At 41.7% G+C, this 19,824-nt stretch overlaps 2 protein-coding genes across 5 annotated transcripts; both read left to right on the forward strand.

Moving 5' to 3' along the window:
- The first annotated feature begins 2 nt into the window (after positions 1–2).
- dpm2 (dolichyl-phosphate mannosyltransferase polypeptide 2, regulatory subunit) lies at positions 3–2,895 on the forward strand. The gene is given in 4 exon segments (NM_001016297.2): positions 3–81; positions 169–258; positions 2,059–2,161; positions 2,276–2,895. Coding segments are annotated over 4 exon segments (255 nt in total). The 5' UTR covers positions 3–78; the 3' UTR covers positions 2,335–2,895.
- Positions 2,896–6,329: 3,434 nt separating this feature from the next.
- Positions 6,330–19,609, forward strand: pip5kl1 (phosphatidylinositol-4-phosphate 5-kinase-like 1). 4 transcript variants are annotated; one of them, XM_004916700.4, is made up of 12 exons: positions 6,330–6,601; positions 7,205–7,387; positions 9,673–9,784; positions 11,190–11,363; positions 12,037–12,087; positions 13,066–13,220; positions 14,388–14,512; positions 14,602–14,636; positions 17,656–17,711; positions 17,793–17,905; positions 18,021–18,183; positions 19,145–19,609. In XM_004916700.4, exons 2-12 carry the CDS (start codon positions 7,371–7,373, stop codon positions 19,575–19,577), a joined length of 1,434 nt encoding a protein of 477 aa, XP_004916757.1. In that variant the 5' UTR covers positions 6,330–6,601; positions 7,205–7,370; the 3' UTR covers positions 19,578–19,609. The 4 variants fall into 4 exon arrangements, with proteins under 4 accessions (XP_004916757.1, XP_004916759.1, XP_012825035.1 ...); XM_004916702.4 differs by lacking the exon at positions 9,673–9,784; XM_012969581.3 differs by lacking the exons at positions 6,330–6,601; positions 7,205–7,387 and adding an exon at positions 9,867–10,010 and having other exon boundaries at positions 8,415–9,784.
- The last annotated feature ends 215 nt before the right edge of the window (positions 19,610–19,824 follow it).

A 19,824-nucleotide genomic window follows, 5' to 3' on the forward strand; every position in this document is an offset into this window, starting at 1 on the left:
ACGTCTTCACGTTTTGTGACGTCACTGATGGCATTAGCAACTAGGAAGTAGCAGCTCTCCTACCTATCCTGCAGAGAGATGGTAAGTGTTGGATCTATGGATTGCCTCCCTCAGGGTCGAACAATTCGCCAGATGCTTTAAGGTCTCTTGTTCTATGTTCTCTTCTAGGCGACAGGCAGCGATCGATTAGCGGGGGCTGGGCTTGTGGCTCTGAGCTCGGTCATCTTCGTCTATTACTCAGTATGGGTCATTTTGCTGGTAGGTGATTGACTGCTGGGCATCATGTGCGTATGTGTATGAGGCTGCATTAGTCTGGGCTGTGAATTATATGACATGGCACATTCTGAGTGATATTCTGGAAGGACTAGGTGCCAAATACTCATTTTCTGTGGGGTACAGCGGGGCTTTTGACTTTTAGGGAACAGGTTACTAATAAAAATGTGGGTTTTTTTTATTTTGTTGTGTCTGTTTTATTTGGGATATCTGTTAAAAAAATAAATAAAATATATATATATATATATATATATATATACACGTACAGAAAAGAACAGAGCACACCCTAATGATAATCAAATGCCCCGGGTGCTTGCACAAAACATGTATACAGCAAGACAGTGAGCCGCACACACAGGGACTTAGTTAGAAAGCAAAAAATTTATTAATAAAAAAAATCCAACGTTTCGAGCACCAACTGTGCTCTTTGTCTGTGTTTGTCCCTGAGGAAGAGCACAGTTGGTGCTCGAAACGTTGGATTTTTTTTATTAATAATTTTTTTGCTTTCTAACTAAGTCCCTGTGTGTGCGGCTCACTGTCTTGCTAATATATATATATATATATATATATATATATATATATATATATACATATATATATATATATATATATATATATATATATATATATACAGGAACAAACGGAGCACACCCTATAGCTGTTCAAACGCCCAGGGTGCTGGCAAAAAAGATTTTTATACAGACAGTGAGCCGCACACACAGGGACTTTGCAAAAACGTTGCAAAAACGTTTGTTAAGAAAAAAGGTCCCTGTGTGTGCAGCTCACTGTCTGTATAAAAATCTTTTTTGCCAGCACCCTGGGCGTTTGAACAGCTATAGGTTGTGCTCTGTTTGTTCCTGTATATATATTCGTATATCCAGTCCAGGTCTGAACACATTTTCTGATGTCTCTTTCCACTAACCCCTTGTCATCAGAGAGATACTTTGCATGTCGGAGATCTGATTAGCTGATGCACTTGAGTCTGTCATATAAAGAAGATGCAAAGCAACCTGGGAATGAAAGGGGCAGGTGCAGTAGTGCTTAATGCATGTGCTTTCTACATGTTATTGACTGCATATGCTGTCCGACCACAGGCCACGCACTAAACGTATGAGGGGTCACACATGGTATGGCAGAATTTTTCATAGTTCTGCTTGTTTAAGCAGAGAGCATAAACAACCAGACCATCAAAAGTGAGAAGGAGCTGTGCACTGGCTGCTTGTGCATAAGCAATTGAAATTTCAATCATGCCTGATCCCAGCACAGACCAATCTCCGTGGTACATGCATATTGGTCACAATCAGTGGGCCATCATACATCAATGCACAGACTTAGGCTTTCACATGCGCAGCAAATTGCATTGGTTGCAGAGTAAAGACATAAAGTACTCCAGTTGCACAGCTGCATTGTTGCTGACATACTGATGACAAAATCAACACTGGATATGGTTGCAAGCTGAACATGTCTTTATGTACTGCATAGCTACTGTTCCTTTTGCTTTGTTATTTTTTTGTCAGTTATTAGACAACATTAGTGGAACATTGCCCATACACTGGCTAATAAAAGCTGCCAAGTTGTTAGCTTATTGCCCGTGCATGGGGCTTTCACTTATTGCCTGTTCAACCATTGGCTGCTGGGTATGTTTAAAATTGCCAAATCAGGCAATGCTATCCTCTCTGTGGACCTTTCAAAATTAATAAACCTGTCTGTGTATGCCCAGCTTAACTGTTGTGAGAGACTTGGCCTCACCATAAATTTTACTTATACCCTTGTTTTTTGTTGCAGCCATTTATTGACAGTGATCATGTGATTCACAACTTCTTCCTGTCTCGGGAATATGCGGTGTTGCTACCTCTGTCGGCTGCTTTAGTTCTGCTTTTCTTCATTGGTGAGTTATAGCTTTCTTTAGATTTTTTGGGTTCATACATGGGATTGCTGCTTCTCTCAGCAATACTGGGACTACCACTTACCAAGTCTTTTTCCCCTTCTCTGTCATATTCAGGGATCTTTGTAACCTTCATCATGTGGAAAAGCCGGAGTCCAAAAAAGAAATCCGAGTGATGCAGCAGAATGTTACACTTCAGGCTTATTATAATAGAGTCAGGGACCATGTGAGATACACCTTGTCCCAGCAACGGGGTATCCATTTGCTTTGCTGTGATCATGAGACAATTTAAAGGCCAAGTCATCGAGAACAAATAAAACGCACAGAAAGCCATTGTTGTGTGTTAAAGAGGCAACCCTACCAATGAATAGTAAAGTTCCAGCCATGCAGATATTTTGGTGGCTCTTCTAATGAAGCTGTGGTATTATTTTTTTTGCCAGAATCTTATGGATACCAGTAACGGCAATTACTCCTAGAAAACCATGCCTGATGCTCTTTTTATCTGTTCTTTTACTTTTCTATTGGTGAGAGCTGACAAATTGCAAAGAGGTGCAGAAATCCGGGCCAGAACTTTTGACCAATAGCAAAGAGCCTCAGTAATATCTATGATATTTGGCTTCGTATACTGACTGTGATCGATTGTAGCAAATTATTCGAGGGGTTTGGGCAGCAATGAAAAATGTAATATAGAACTTTATTCTTTATAAACTGAAAAAATAAAAGCAGAATTCTGGCAACAGTCTGTATATTCTTTCAAAATCAGTAGCCAAAATCAAAAAAGCAAATACTGCATCAGGACTGCCATTAAAAATAATTAGACCACATACTTCACAGTTAGCAGGGCCTCAATTATTAGTCTTTTGTCCACCTAGGCCCCCTGGCTACTGTGTCTTGCCAAATAAGTTGAACAGGCCCCAAATTAAATTCTTTGCCTTCAGTTTCCCCATCCATGGCTTATTGCGTCTAATTCCCGTCATAACCCTGCCACCTCAGAGCCCTTCACTGGTCTCCTTACTGATGGCAGCCCTTGCTTTACATAATACAACATGATATCTCCAGATAGAAACTTTTTTATTCAGACAGTGGTATATCCTAAGGAGCACTGATGAAAGATCTTTCCTGACTAAACTAAATAACATGATATGTAAACTGCTAGGGGTAGAGTCACCAATAAACACATATTCTTTAGATTAAATTTAAAAGGGGGTAGAATTATATGACAGTCTGTTTTAGCTCTGAGGGTCAGCACATCCAGTCCTGTGGGCAGGGGATTCAGATAGTAAGACACCTAAGGGCTGTGGCACACGGGGAGATTAGTCGCCCGCGACTAATCTTCCCGATATGACATCCCACCGGCGAAAATGTAAATCGCTGGCGGGATGGCATATGTGGTGCCGCATATGTGGTTGCCTCTCGAAAAATCGCTGGCGCTACGTATACCATCCCACCGGTGATTTACATTGTCACCGGTGGGATGTCATATCGGGGAGATTAGTCCTCCCACGACAAGGGAGATTTGTCGCGGGCGACTAATCTCCCCGTGTGCCAGAGCCCTAAAGCACACACACAAGTACCTGTGAGTAGAGACAAACCAAACATTTATGCAGTATGTACAAGGTCGAATACTGCACAATCTATTTGGCTATCTTCAGTGACAGTGGCTATTTACTGGGTCATTAGACTAAAGAGCTGTAATTATAGTATCCAGCCTTGGCTTGCCAGATACCTACTGCTGTACTCTATAGACCCAAGCTTGAACTGCAGGAGTCTCTAAGGTAGAAGGGTCAAAGCATTCCTACATACAATTATCACTGAGTCTTATTGAGAAGCAGCACATGGTAAAGCTTTGGTGTTAAAAGGTTTGCATAATTTACCATCAAGATCCATATACCCCCTCATTTTATTGGTTAATAGAATCATTATCTATGTGTTTGTGAATTTTCTTTATCTTAAATGTAAAAAGAGTTGGGGAGCAACACAAGCATTTAAAAAGTTCCTGGGGATGCCAAATAAGGGATGTGATTGGCTATTCGGTTGCCCCTATATGTATGTATGTATAACTTTATTTATAAAGCGCCACAAGGGTACGCAGCGCTGTACAGTCTTACAGAATACAAAATTACACACAGGGAGGACAAGTGATATAATAAATAAATACAATAAATACATATATGTATATATATATATATATATATAAGTGCCATGTTGTATGAGACACAGTAGGAAGGAGGTCCCTGCCCCGTAGAGCTTACAATCTGAGTGGTTGGGTAACATACAGGCACAAACTGGATATTGATTAGCAGCCTTTTATACAACCTAAGCTTGACACCAAGCCCAGAATTCAAAAAACAAGCACCTCCTTTAGGGCCACTGGGCGCAATATCCAAAGGGTTGGTGAGCAATATGCTGCTCACGAGCCACTAGTTGGGGATCACTGCACTAGGAGATGTTCGTCACTACATTGGGGTACAGTTGGTGACTGCAATCTGTTCTGCACCCACCATGTTCGCAGGGAGATGAGATCCTTGCCTCTGGCAGTACTTTACCAGGGGCAAAAACACTGCATTTTAAAGGAGAAGGAAAGGCTAGCAGGTATACCTTCAGTTGTCTCAATAGTGCCCTTAAGTCTCCCCATATTTCACCTGTTCAGAAGATCAGAAGCCAAACAGGAAGAAAAAACACTGAGCTGTGTAAAGAAAGTTCCCATAATGCCTCACTCCTGCACAGACATGCAGACCAAACTGAACATGCTCAGTTAGTAAGACTATGGGGCACATTTACTAATCCACAAATCCGAATCACGAATAGAAAAAAAATCGTATTGGAAACGAAAATTTCGGAAGATCGCATATATCACGAAAATGCTTACGAAAAATCGTATTAGTCACGATAATATCGTATTGGGGATCCGAAAGTCCCGAAATTTTCGTACCGAACAATTGTAAACAGCGGTAAAACCTTTCTGATTTTTTCGTGCAAACGTCCCAAAAAGTCGCGTGCCGTACGAAAAAGTTGTGCGGACGCTCGAAAAAAATCGGCGAAAATACGCTCGGAGCGTTCATGCTTTTGTAAATGTGCCCCTCTGAGTCAGCTTCCTGCTGATTGGCTCAGATCCACATTCCTAAGGGGGGCAGTGAGTTCTTAAGGGAGGGGGGAGCAGGAAAGAGCAGAGAACAGAAAGCTGCGTGTCTGTGGCACAGGAATTACAGACACAACTAATCTTTTTTCAGAGAAGCCAGTGCAGCATTTCTGTGAGTGCTTATGGCTGTATTTACATAGACCTTTCTGATAAACCTTACTTAATTTTTACCTTTCTTTCTCCTTTAATAGCAGAGTTTCCATTAGTAATCCCTTAGTAGGAGAATGCCATTTCCACATCTCCTACCCCATGAGTGCATGAATAGTAGTCATGGAGCAGGGAGGGGGAACAACCTTGGGCAAGAAAATGCCAAGGAGCACCCATGTATAAAATTACATACAGAAATAATCAACAGCAGTTAGGTTAATTCAGTGTACTCAAGCTGTAAAATTTACTAGTGATACTGGAGAGTCCTGCATATATTAGGGATTTATCAAATCCCTATCGAATTTGGGGTTCAGCCAAATCCCAAAATAGTGGATTCGATGGAGCCCTAGAATATATAACAGCCATATTTGTTATCCTATTTATTTTCCCATTAATGTTTTAAATGGCTCGGGCCTGGGTGTTGACTTTAATTAACATGTGAGGCCTTGGGTGGGAGACGCAATTCAGTAAAAAAAAAAAAACTATACCTTTGGGTAGTTACACATCTGTAATTGTACCAAAGAGATTTCTAAAGACTTTAGCCTGGCTTTTTCCTCTGAGGGCCTTTGTGTTACACATGGAAATTTACCCTGCCAATTTGTTGCTGATTGCTGTAAATAAACACAGGATTACAGGCTCCCAGGGGGCCTCTGACTTTGGTGTGCTATAAAGCATTAATAATCTAATGCAGAAAAGTAGTATCTAAGAATAATCCTTGAAATTAGTCTGTTTTTCCAGGTGAGTTTATGGGTAATGGCAACGGACTGGGCATCCTCACTTCCTACTGTGATATTCGGATGGGCTGTTACTATACAAACGTCTGCCTAGGTGCTTGTCAGCAAGGCACAAGGGAAACTAACAAAGCAAAGCAGTCACTTAGCAACCAGACGCAGGCAAGGAACACACTTCTCTTCCTCTTGCTCTTTCTTTGGGTGCGGGCTCACTTCCCAAACTCCTGCAGTCCCTGCACGAGAAATAAGAACCAGGAAAATCTCAGCCATTCCTCTTTAATCTTCGTATCACTCGGCAACACTGGAATGTAATTCCTCCCTCTCAGCACACATGATACAGAAAATACATGCCTGCTGAGGCTCATCCCAGCTTTCTTTGACTGCTGATGCTGCTGGCCTACCGTGCTGATATCTGCCTAACGCTCTGTGAGTGCTAACTGCCTACTCTGCCTTTAGTTAAATACTTCCTACTCTTGCTTGAGCACTGCCTGCTACTCCTAACTTACCCTGACTTTTTGCCTACAATTCCATATAAATACCTTTATAACTTTTAGCTGTTCCTGAAAGCCTTCCTTACTTCATTTGCCTATAACTCCTTGTCTACCATGCTCTTGCCTGGTGCTCGATGCCTTCTGTGCCTTGCTAACTATCTGCTGTTTCCAGCCTACTGCTTCTTGCTAACTGCTGCCTACTGTTTCTTGCTAACCCTGCCCTCCTACTATCTATGGTAGTTAAGCTGGCCATACACACACCGATAAACTTGTATGACTGTATGATTTGTTTAACCATGCATGGGCTCCGAATTATCATCCCAATTATTTACGTACCATGGCGATCGGTTGTTTAGTCGGACAGGTTAGAAAATTTCAGTCAGATAAAAATCTGTTACAAATATAAATAAAGGTGGCCATACACGCACTGATAATATCGTACGAAACCTCGTTTTGTACGATATTCGGTGCGTGTATGGTATGTCGGCAACTGACATCCAGCTTTTATCAGCATTAATGACATATATTATTTTTACAGCTTACTGTTTTGCTAAGGGCCTGGATGCTCTTAGTTTGTGTGATTTCTAGGCATTATAAATCAGTGCCTGTTACCTCCTTTCCCCTTCTGGTTATCATGACCATGCCACAACTATGATGGTGGGATTTCAAGTGTCTAACAGAGAAAATGAATAGAAGACCTCAGAATGGGAGTGTCATGTCTGTAAGTATTGTCTATAGGTTAGTCCCTTGGTCTTTGCCTTCTTATACTCAGTGTGATGAGAAACAAGTAAGAATAAAGTGCCCTTGATTCAAAAATGCTATATTAGAACCCGGAAACTTTCTTCTTACTTCTCCCTAAGCCAGTCTGAGAAATGAAATGCATAGTATAGCGAACTAATTATAGGTCTGATAAATGCCTTCAGTATGGGCACTCCTGCTTTAGCCAATCTAATGCTTACTGCTAGCATTTATGTTCTGGTATGGGAAGTAGGTACAGTAGCTGTAGTCCACAAATTACTTGAAAAAATACAGACTATAAGTGCTTGATTTAAAAACTGAATTTATGGCTGTTGCCAAAGAGCAGACCAACAGATGCTTATTGGCCTGGTTGCTGAATGTTTCAAAAGTAATGTGTTTGCTGTTTGCATAGTAACACGATAATTCACAAAAAGTTCAGCCCTTCAGTGTTCTGTTGTAATATATTCTGCCAGGTTTCTTGCCTTATCATGGGTGTTAACTTAGTATCCTGGGGAAAAATCCATATATAAAATGTTGGAAATTGCAGAGGATCACTTCCATTGTGCATAGCTATTGCTTGACAGCTGTGCAGCCTTTTCGCTATTACTTTCTTGACGGTGGCTGGGCCACCAGTCATACATATCTGCTTTTATTGATTGTGTGCTATTTAGAAAGAAATGAGAAGGGTAGGTCTGACCTCTGTGTCACGACAGACTGTGGTCTGCTTGGTTTGCAACACTACAGGAGTTTATTTTTCACCTGAAGTAGTAGTAGGGTCTTCTGAGCCTTCCCCTCCAGAAGAAAGATTTGCTCAAATGGTAATGAACCAAGTCTTGGCTTATGTCTGTCTTCTGTTGCCTTGATGATACAAGAGTATCATACAAGATACAATCATATGATACAAGAGATACAATCTCAGATGTATCCAGGAGAGCCAAGGGCCATTCTCCCCACTTCTTATCCTAACTGGCCATTAGGCCACTGCTCCAGCCCCCCCCCCCCAACACACACACACACACAAACATGTAGGCAGTCCCACAGTGGGAGCCACTACTCTAGATGGATTTTTTCCAATAGAGCTTTGCTTTATGTGTTATTTCTAGATGTTATACTATTTTCTTAATCTTTCTCTAAACCCTAAGAAATGCCATATTTTATATTTTGAACTTATTGCACCAGCCTAAAGTTTCAGCATCTCTATAACAGTAATGATCCAGGCCTTTACAGTTATTACAGAGCTCCCCATCTTGGATTCTGTAGAAGTGTCAGTGACACTCATACTCGTGCAGCTTACATTCAGATGCTAACTGCACTAAATTTTGAACTGCCAAATAATGTGAACCTGAATAAATTACTATTTCAGCCTTATATCGTGAAATTTTATTCTATATACACATTATATTTATATATATGAGTGGGTCCATAAGTTCAGGTAAGTAACAGCCGCACTGAGCATGTGCAGTGAATTAGCAGAAAAGAAGATGGGTTGTTACTAGAAGCATCTTTGGAGGAACATATCTTCCCTGCTTAAGGCCTGTGGTTGCCTTGGGCTGGTACAGTACCCAAAAACATAATGTGCAGCATTTCTGCCCTACTTATGTAGTTAAGCTTTAGTTCTCCTTTAAAGGAGGTTACAAGAAAGAACGTATATAAGATGTACAAAAAGCCTTGTTTTTTACTTGCCATAGGTCTGCCATATGTTACCAGTTACAAGTAACCCTCACTCCTCCTCTCTGCCTCCTTTCTCCTTTGAAGTTCTAGTTGGCACTTCATTATGATCCCTGGGCATTTACACACAGCACACTGACCAGTCAATTAGCACACTGAAAGGCATATCATCAGAGTCCATGCTGACAGCTTAGTAATGCAAGAACAAACCCAGCTGTTTGCTTGGGTCTGTGCTTAGTGATGGACCACAAAAATTTGCAGTCAGGGTCACAAAGTCATACTAAAGCTAGACGCTACCTGTCATTCATGTACTGGTTTGGTTCCACCCTCATTCATTGAATGAATGGTGTCCTGGTGTTCTGTACACACAATGAGCCTAAGCTCACTCAGCACACTGCTTTGTGAACACAGTTTCAGCTAGTTGCACATGCTCATATTCATATTGGTTCTACATAATAGATACTAATAAGGATAATAATTATAATTGCTTGATATACAGGAAATGATGATAATATTACACAGCAGTATTACTGATTGTGGACATTTGTCTGAGCGGCTTTGCTGTAGCAGTGTAGTCAGCAAATTATTTCTATGCTGTAGCAATCCTGCCAGGAGAGTTAATAGTGTGGGGCAGGTCCTGTGTCATCCACTGCAGGCTGCAGAGATTCCGATGGAGCAGTCTACCAAAGATGAGAGGGAAGCCATGCCTGAGGTAAGATTAACTACTAGCTCTGTTATCAACCCTCACTGCTTAGTAGTTTGATGCTTAGTTGTTTTATGTAATGCCTCTATAGGGATCCAGTCGTTAACATGGCAATGATTGGTGTAGAACAGTGCAATGCTGCCCAGTCCCAGATAGCAGATGGAACATTCCTGTGCAGAGAAGTGACTGGTCTGTTAAACTGTGTGATCAGAATCAGTGGAAAGGCTGGTGAATGGTAGGGGGAGTGGGAAACATTGATGGAGTGTGGGTAGCAAAAAGTATGGGGTGGGAGTGGGACAGGTTAGAGACAAGTTAGTAAAGGTTAAGGTGGCCATACACTAGCCGATAAGGGGGAGAAAAAAAAGTGGTGCTGGCAGGGAAGAGAGATGGTGGTTGCAGGGTCCCATCATGGCATGTGAAGAGCTATTTCAATCTGTTCCTAGTTTCATAATTATAGAAGTGCCACCCTATTATACTGATGCCGGTTTTCAGTATTTCACAGCCTCTGTGTTTTGCTGTGTCAATCCCTCTCTCTCTCTGTGCTATGTATTTTTGTATGCATGTTTCAAATCATTACAGCAGTTATTTTAATCTGTTTGCCCCTGCTATTTATAGCTATGCCTGCTGCCAATGGTGTGACTTAGCTTGCTCTCATAATTTAACCATGCTTAACCTAATGGTGCATTCTGACTGCATTAATTTAACCTGGTAGTGTGCCCAGCACTGTGTAAGGGTATAACTTAGTAAACATAAAAATGACAAGGCCTTCAAGCACCCAATCCTGCTGAAATATATAGTTGCCCAATTTTGACTTCACCATCTCTTTTTTGGGTCTGTATTTTGGGGAAAGATGATTCAGATAGTGGTACCAGATGATTTCAACTCAGAGAGCCGACGGGCCGAATGCGTCTGATTGCGTTTTTTTCGTAATGATCGGTATTTTGTGATTTTTTCGGAAAATGATCGCGACTTTTTCGTTACCAATACGATTTTTGCGGAAAAACGCGATTTTTTCGTAGCGTTAAAACTTGCGCAAAAAGTTGCGATTTTTTCGTAGTGTTAAAACTTGCGCAAAACGTCGCGCCTTTTAAGTTTTAACGCTACGAAAAAAGCGCAACTTTTCGCGCAAGTTTTAACGCTACGAAAAAATCGCAACTTTCGGAATGGCTACGAAAAACTCGCGTTTTTTCGCGCAAATCGTATTGGTAACGAAAAAGTCGCGATAATTTCCGAAAAGTTGTAAAGGCGCCGAAAAAATCGCAAAAAATACGAAAAAGTTGCAAAATGTTCATTTTCCAAACGGAATTTTTCCAATTCGGTCGGAATTCGTGTCTTAGTAAATCAGCCCCCATGTGTTAGCTCTTTTTAACCCAGAGTGCCCAAATACAGCTCTGCTTTGCATTATATTTCTCAGGGGGAGTCCAGACAAAGCACCAGACACAGACGACTTTTTTGGAACCTCCGCCAGCGCTGGAAGCTACTTGGGCTCTTTGAGATTGATCAGGAGCATGAGTTCTATCCTCTGACCTGTGACCTAAAACAAGGACTGAAGCAAGCCATCCAGGAAAGCATTCACAGTGATACCACGGTTAGCCATCGTAACACCTCTACAGATCAGACTTGCACTAATCTCTTCTATGCAAACCCATCACCATGGCTAGCTTTTTCACCTTTTGAAAGGGAACACCAATGCTTAAACGTACTGTAACTTAATTTTTCTGTACCAAAAATACATATTTGAACATATTATCAAGATTCATAGCATCCTGAGAACTGTAGTACAGCAACAGCAGCTATTCATCGTGTAGGATTGCTCTTTGTTCCTGCAATTTGAGCTGGAATTATTAAACCATTTAACATAGTTTTTGTTGCATTTACAGTGTCAGAATGGACTGTCAAGGGCTCAGCAGCAACCCTTAGCCCCATGGCCCCACTCTCAAAATGTTTACCTTCTTTCTCATCCTTCTTTATTGTTCTGTTCTCTTCTCATTTCATACTATTATCTATCCTCTCAACTCCATCTTTTTATTCTCCTCCAAAAAAGGACAGTGCCGTAGAGGTATAAAGGCCAAATGTTTGGGTGAGCAGTATGGCCTGCTGGGGTTTTCCTTGTGCACTGGGGGTCAGTCTGGCAGTGTGCTTGCTAAAAAGCAGTATGTATCCTTGCCTTTCATGTCTAATATATTATTATCTGGGTTAAGCTGTATTAGACCCTATATCCTGTACTTTTCTCATACTTTTCTTTTTTATTCTATTACCAGATTGCCCTCGCAGATGAGGGTTACAGTGCAAAGATCACGCAGGGTCATGAGGTAAAAGCTTTTATGACATTTTTCCTTTCTGCCTTCCCATTCCTATTTGGCTCACTCATTAACAGTGTCGAACTGGCCTTCAGGATACCAGGGGATATCCTGGTGGGACCCACTATATAATACATAATAAAATATAATACAGATAACAATAATTACATTTTATATGTTGCTCCCCAGATACCAGGAACAATGCACTGCTTGGTCCAACATTAATGGCAGAAAAATTGTTATTGGGGCGTATGGTGTCCTAAATAGGTGGGCCCCTTCCCTATAGTGTTTGGTGGATGGTGAAGCCATTAACTGCACAAATGTGATTTTTATATGTGCTGATCACCTTTAAACTTCACACAAGTCCCTCTTGGTTTGCTCACAATTTACTTTTGGGCATTATTCTATTGCAAATCAATTCAGTTTTGGAATCTTGGGCATAGGGATGATAAAGATGAACGATGATTCTCTATATTTGGTTACATGTTGTTGGTTATGTTTGCTATTTAAGTCACTTTCATATACATCACATGCCAGTTTAGGGGTGTTGCATAGATAATGCAAGTGCATGGTACACATTGTAAAAAAAAAAGATTACCTTGACTCCCTAATCTGCGTGGGGTTAGCAGGGTTGGTTTATTTCAGTATAAAGTTCCCCCAGAGGCTTTTCTGTGTACATTATAGAGGGCTCATATAACCATGATTTATATTTGACTCAAGCCAAAAACAGTTTTTTTTTTTGAAACAGTGAAATATATTTAATTCCAATATATATCAAATAAATATTTCCCACTGTTTTAAATGTAATTGCTATTAAAAGCAGTACCTGTCTGACTGTCTACATTCTCTGTACTCCTGGCTCTGACTCCTGAAACAATTTTTCAAGCCAGCTGATTAAATGGCCTAAAGGGGCCCTGACACCTTTTATATTGGTGTAAACATCAAAAAGTTGCCAATATATTTCTTCTCCCCAATTTTCTTCTCCACAAGGGCTTTGTGATGAGGACCTACGCTGGTCCGGTGTTCTCCCATTTTCGTCAGTCACTTGGAATATCAGAGGAAAGTTTCACAAAATCTCTCTCTTGCAATGAATTCTATCTACAGTTCATCAGCAACTCCAAAAGCAAAGCTGACTTCTTCTTGACGTAAGTCTCACATTAGCTAATTGTCAATTGTCATTGGCCAATATCCGCAAGACTTGTTGTCGACGTGCACCCAATTTGCGTGACAAATTAGTCAGGAGTCATTTGGGCATGAACAAGCCATCAACTATGAGGACCCTGAATGGGACACATGCTTGTGCAAATGTAGGGCCTGCAAATACATGTTTAATCTATGCCAGTTAACAGATAGATTTGGTGCTGTACATAAGATTAAACAACACTTTACCTGTAGGACTGAAGGAGTCATTTAGGGCCGTGGCAGACAGGGATATTAGTCGTCTGCGACAAATCTCCCTTGTCGCGGGCGACTAATCTCCCCAATATGTCATCCCACCGGCTTGAATATAAAACGCCGGTGGGATGGCATATGCGATTTCCCAAAATCATGGAAGTTGCCTTGAGAGGAAACTTCTGCGACAATGAGTGTATTGCAAGCAGGGCTTAGCCCCTGTGTGTTTATTCAAAAAATAGCATCAATGCTGCTATTTTTTTTAATAAACACGCAGGGGCTAAGCCCCGCTTGCATTACACTTGTTGTGCCAATCAACTATTTTCTGCTAAAATTTTAACTCCTGCCATTCTCACATGTTTAATGTCAGGGTCCCCACCTATTGAATTTCTTTGGTTTAAATTTAAAATGCTGCCTTTCTCGCACTATTTATGTCAGGGTTCCCAAACGTTGCACAGTCACTGGCTGACCACGTATTCAGGGTTACAACAAGTGGGCAGACCCACCAACTACCAATCCATTTCCACCCATTAAATGAAATAAGTATTAATTCCAGGGTTGTTAAACTTTCCAAAGTTAATCACTGGGTATCTGCCATTCAGACTCTATTAAAACCAGGGTCCCCAAACTTTGCACAGTGGTTTTTACTATATAACTGTGGTCCAGGCTAGAAAAAGTGGGCAGAGCCAAAAACAGATCAGATTTCATTTAGTGACTTCACGTTTTTCAACCGAGCATGAAGTTTGTTCTCAAACTTCCCTTTCTAGTTGCATTTATGTCTCAGATTTCTGGTGCGTTTTCTCTTAATAGTTGTATAGTGTTCCTCCTTGAGTTGCTTACATATAGCAAAATCCCATTGGCTCCACAGAATTCTTTATATAACAGCATAATTGCTTATATTGTTCCTTTCCCGTTCTCAGGAATGACAAGCGCTTCTTCCTGAAGACTCAAACGAAGAGGGAGGCACACTTTATGTTGCAGATCCTACGCAGATACATAGAGCACTTTCAGTTATACCCCCACTCTCTTCTTGTCAAAATCTTAGGTGAGGAAAGTTCTATTGGTTCTTGTACAATCCTTTACTTGGATACCTTTTTTTGTGCTCTCATGGGTTCATTTACTGTTTTTTTTCAGGTGTTTACAGCATCACTTATGCTCAGAACAAAAAGGTAAGAGAACAGCCCAGCATAAAATCTATGTTTCTGGCCACTCACATCTCACATATCAACGCTCACCAGGATAGCCCCTCCCCTTTGCTCCCATCAGAAGGACATTCCCCAAAGCTTTAAAGGCCCAACCCTACTCCCAATCCAGTGTCTTTTTTTGTCCTTCTGCCTCACATTTTGTTTTGCTCCCATTGGAAGCAAATTTTTCTTTTTAGCCTTAGGAAAGCATTAGGGCTTGCCTGAAAGGGGACTGGGGGTTTTGGTCCCTGAGATGTCTTATTCCCCCAAGCACTTTACCGCCTTTATTTTGAGTCCTTGATGTCTCAGTTCTGGGATTAGGTAGGGCACCGTGGTGTTATGGCAGGTATCACTTGTTTGTCCTTGATCCATGTGCCCTTCCAGGCTGTAGTTTGGGGACAAGCACTTGCAATCAGACCTGCTATCTGTGTGCCTTACTGGGCTTACTTACAAAGCGTTCAGCGGCAGTGGTTTTTTTGAAAGCTTTATTTCCAGAGTCTCTTAACGCTTGGAGTAAATTGGTAAGTTTTTCTATCCTGTGAGCAGTGCAAATGTAATGCCTTTTGGAGCAAACACCAGTTGTATTTAGCTGTAGGTGATGGGGTATGTAGGTTCCTTCCTTCCTTCCTCCATGAAGCTCCAGGTGGAGTATCAGGTAAGGTTCTCTGAGTTTTACTTTTGTTCTGTTAGCCTCAAGCTGATCATTGCGCATACATTTAAAGCCCCATACGGAGCAGTGGGGAGAAGTTCCCACTGCTCCGTATTGAAAAAAACTTTAAAAATTCCGTTGCGGCAGGGCGACATGCCGCCCCTATATTTCTGCCGCCCTAGGCCCGGGCCTGCCTTTCATACTGCCTTTTACTCATCCAGAGTCAGGCTAGTCTTATAGGCTAGGGAACTGGTGTCTTTCAGTATGTTTTATGTAATCTGGTTCAGCCAGTGTGTACATTGGGATATGTGCTGGCCTGGAATGGACAGCACAACACTTGGCTCTATAGCAGAGTGTTCTTGGGCTGGCTTATTGGAACAAATAACCTGAATGTGCAGGTCATAACACTTCAGTAGTTCCCATGCTGGGTAATATACCATCTATACTGAATGTGTGTATTAAAACATTTCAGTCATTCTCATGCTCTGTAATACCATCTAAACTGTATGATAAAACACCTCTTGCGGGCTAAGATAACTAACAATTTGAATGGTGCTGTTTACCAAATTTTGATTCAGAAGCCAAAGTGCCCCTTTAATTTAGCATTAGGTTTTCATTCAGTGAAAGCTGAGGGTTAAAGGCATAATGATATATTGATTGTAAGCTCTACGGGGCAGGGACCTCCATCCTCTTGTGTCTTTGACTCTTAACTTATTGCAACTGTATCTTGTATTTATTTGTATTTATTGTTATACTTTGTATTTATCTATTATTATCTTAATAACCCCCTGTTTGTATTAAGGTATTCTACTGTACAGTGCTGTGTACATAAGTAAGACATTCTACGTCATGCAGATCCTTTAGTAGCATCCAAATTATGTTTGGGATGTCAGGAGTGTAGGAAAAGAACCAGTTTCAGCCTTGTCTCTTCCTCACAAGGGCAGGTACTGTTCAATTTCAGTGGTGGCATGAAATCTGGGTTAGTATCTGCAACCATTCGTTAGTAGAGTAACATGTGGTAGGTAACAAACTGGCCACCCGGTATGCATGTGCATGGCTCCATCTTAGAAGCTACAGGGGCTGGTAAGGCTCTTGGCTGGTTGGGCTTGCCGAGTTATTATTCTCTGTGTCTATCTAGCTTTCTATATTTTTCTATATAGTCATGCCCAGGTCGGACTTTCTTATGGTGCTGCTCTTGGTCTTCCCTGTGCAGGGTTGTCTGTGAATTCTGTACTAAAGGTATCATGCTCAGCTAGATATTTTCTCCATATGACTCCTTGCATGGTGCATGGGTTTTGGGTCTAGGATATGTGCAGGCCCTATGTACTCTATAGACATCAGGGGGGAGAGAGGTTTATCTACAAGGTACCGATGCATATGTTTTGTAGTGGAAAACAAAATGGCTATCTGCAATAGCTTATCCAGGTCTGGTACATGTAGAATGTCGTTGACTGTGTTACTTTCCCCTGCTAAGTCTTTTCCGCAGGTGTTCACTACTTTAATTACAGGTGTTCCTGTAAGTAGTGGGAGTGAGAAGAGCTTATGGTGTTTTGCTATGCTCTTCCCTATCGGTAAAGTCCATTCTCCAGATGAGACTGCCAGCTTTTATGTGATGTGCCAGCTTTGATGTGTGCCTTTATAGAGTTCTAGTCCTTACTCTGGCTATTCACATGGGTCTCATTCTTTTATTTCAGTCCAGATTCCTGGGCAGATATAGAGTTCACAGGTTTATACCAGGTGTTTGTTTCTAGGCTCCACTGGGGGTTTTCACTTGGTTTGGGATGTATCTGGAATACAATTATATTCTGAGATCCAGATTTCCTTCCTTTTTGGAACGGTTACCCTCCCAAATAGGAATATTCGCTGGCTATGTCGCAGTGAGTGTTGACATGGAGTGGCCATGATTTTCCTTTTCTGGCCAACTCCATATCAAGAGTTTTCCACCCTTTTTTGGTTGTTTCTAGAACCTTATTACTAGACACCAGATTGGGGGGTAGGGTTGGGCTCTTAAAGCTTTGGGGAGGGTCCTTCTGATGGGAGCAGAGGGCAGGGGCTATCCCGATGAGTTCTGACATAGAGTTAGCCAGGAATGGAAAATCACAGTAAGTATGATACAATTTTCCCTTTTGATAGTGAGCAGCCTGTTGGTTTGAGTATGAGACCAAAACAATGGTTTTCCCAATAGACATTGGACATATGTTCAACATTAACTTGCGCAGCTGGAAAATCCTTTTTATTGAGACCAACAAACAGGATAATAGCTCTGTATGGGCCCAGTATGTGATTTGAATGGGGTTTTGTCATTGTATTCCCTCTATGCCCCTGATGGAATTAGTTTCCTTGCCTTTTCTCTAGAAGTACTTTATCATCATGCAGAGCGTATTCTTCCCAGATGAGAGGATCACAAGCCGGTGAGATGACATCTATTAGCCTCCTGTAGTCTAGCTAGGAAGCTGGTGGATACAAGATGTGACCTTTGCTTTCTTCTTCAGGTATGATATTAAGGGCTGCAAAGTGAGCCGCTGGACTGAGCCAGAACCAGAGGGAAGCCGGGTTTTGCAGGTCTTTAAGGACTGTAACTTTGAGGGAAACGTTATCTGTCTTGGTGGGTATATTCTAATGGCCATTTGCTCTGTGTTCTTCTGCAAGTACTTAGACCTGAGTAAGACTAGAGGTAGACAGTTTAGGGTAATGTTACTCATGGACCTTTGCCTCTATAGATCAGCAAAGGGCCTGGTTGTTACTGCAGATGGAGCTGGATGCTAGTTTCCTGCAACAACTTAATGTCATCGATTACAGCCTACTTGTTGGCTTTCAGCCATTACATGCCGACGAGAAGAACCAGAGCTGGTCCCTCGCCAACCTCATAGTCAGAACAAAACGGTAAGTGGGTATCACCCCATGTGTAAATTCTGACAATCTTTGACTTTGTAATTTTTAGAAAAATAGTATACAGAAGTCAGTAATTTTATGACCAACACCTTCTGCCTCTGTGCTGCTTGTGCTCTCATGTATAAGCAAAAAAGGGAGGACTAATTAAACCTCCCTTCTTTCCTTCTCATTGTAGGGAATTTATTTCATTGTCAAAGCATATCATTTACACCAGATTGATTTTTCAGGCCATCCAGTCTTGTAAGCAAACTGCACCAACATTGCTAAAATGCTTTCCTCGCTATTACAATCCAGCAATGACACAAGTGATATATATTCCTTCCTGCACTGCATTGCAGTGGCAGGATACAGCATTACTTTTTATGGCCTACTAGTTTTAATGGTGGTTTACCAATAATATTTAATGGACAATGGGGTCAATATGGGACTTCAGAAAGCTAACACCTTATATTGCTTGTGCATCTCTGGACTGGGATTCAAAATAGGCCCTGGCATTTGAAGTACACAATGGCCCAAACAGCCCCCCACAGACCCAATAAATAGTGATATTACAGCAGGCCCTCTGGCAAGGGAAGAACCAAGCCAACCGGGCAACCTGGGCAGCTTCCTTGTAACACCCCACACTCCCTTGTGTGTGCACATGCGTGATGATGTTCTTGGAGGAGAGGGCAGTGTGTCAAGGGGGCAAAAGATTGCGGAGTAGGAGTCAGCAGGTACCTGGCTAGCACCTCCCCATCATTGCCTTCCACCTTCTGCCTAACCCTAGTTCCAGCCCTGCCTTTGCCATTTGCTAGAACCTACTGACAGCTGTTTTTACTGGACCAGGTCACCTCCACATATAGTATAAGCAGAAAATATGACTTTTCTTTCCAGTTTGCTTTCTATTTTAACCACTTTGATTTTTTTCTGGAATTGAGGTTTTAAAAATGAATGATTGATTTTTCTTCCATAGGTCTGTAAATGGGGCAGCCAGCCCTACTGCTTCAAACACAGCATCGGTCCCTGGCACTGTAGCTGGGGAAGAGGACACCAGTGAAAGAGATCAAGGTGGTACAGGATTAATGGGCTCCCAAGAAATGACACCTGCCAATCACATTCCCATGAAAAAACTCAAGGCACAGCTCAGCATTGTCTCCGATACTTCTGATATTATTGCACAAAACAGACGCCTACTGCCCAACTACAAAAACGCTCTGCATGTCGTGGATGGGCCAGAGCAGAGGTACTTCATTGGCATCATTGACATCTTCACTGTGTACGGTTTAAGGAAACGGCTGGAGCATCTGTGGAAGAGTGTGAGATACCGTGGTCAGGAATTCTCCACTGTCAGCCCCTTGTACTACTCCCGTAGGATCTGCCACTGGGTGGAAAGTCATAGTGTATGAGCCTCCTTAATAAAATCAAGCAACCAACAGAGTTTCTGCCTTTATGGATGCTGCCATTTTTTCATGTTATTGAAATACTGAGAATGAAAATGCCCTTAACATTATTGACATGGCATTGAAAGCAAGATTTTTGCTTATTTAGTAAAGTACACTGTAACAAGGGCTAAAAATTGGAGGTTTCCAACATGTGACCAGCATCCCAGCCATAGCAAGATGCTGGGGGTTGTAGTACAATGCCCTCTGCTTG

This window comes from Xenopus tropicalis, chromosome 8 (assembly GCF_000004195.4).
Source record: "Xenopus tropicalis strain Nigerian chromosome 8, UCB_Xtro_10.0, whole genome shotgun sequence".
NCBI classification, from domain to species: domain Eukaryota; kingdom Metazoa; phylum Chordata; class Amphibia; order Anura; family Pipidae; genus Xenopus; species Xenopus tropicalis.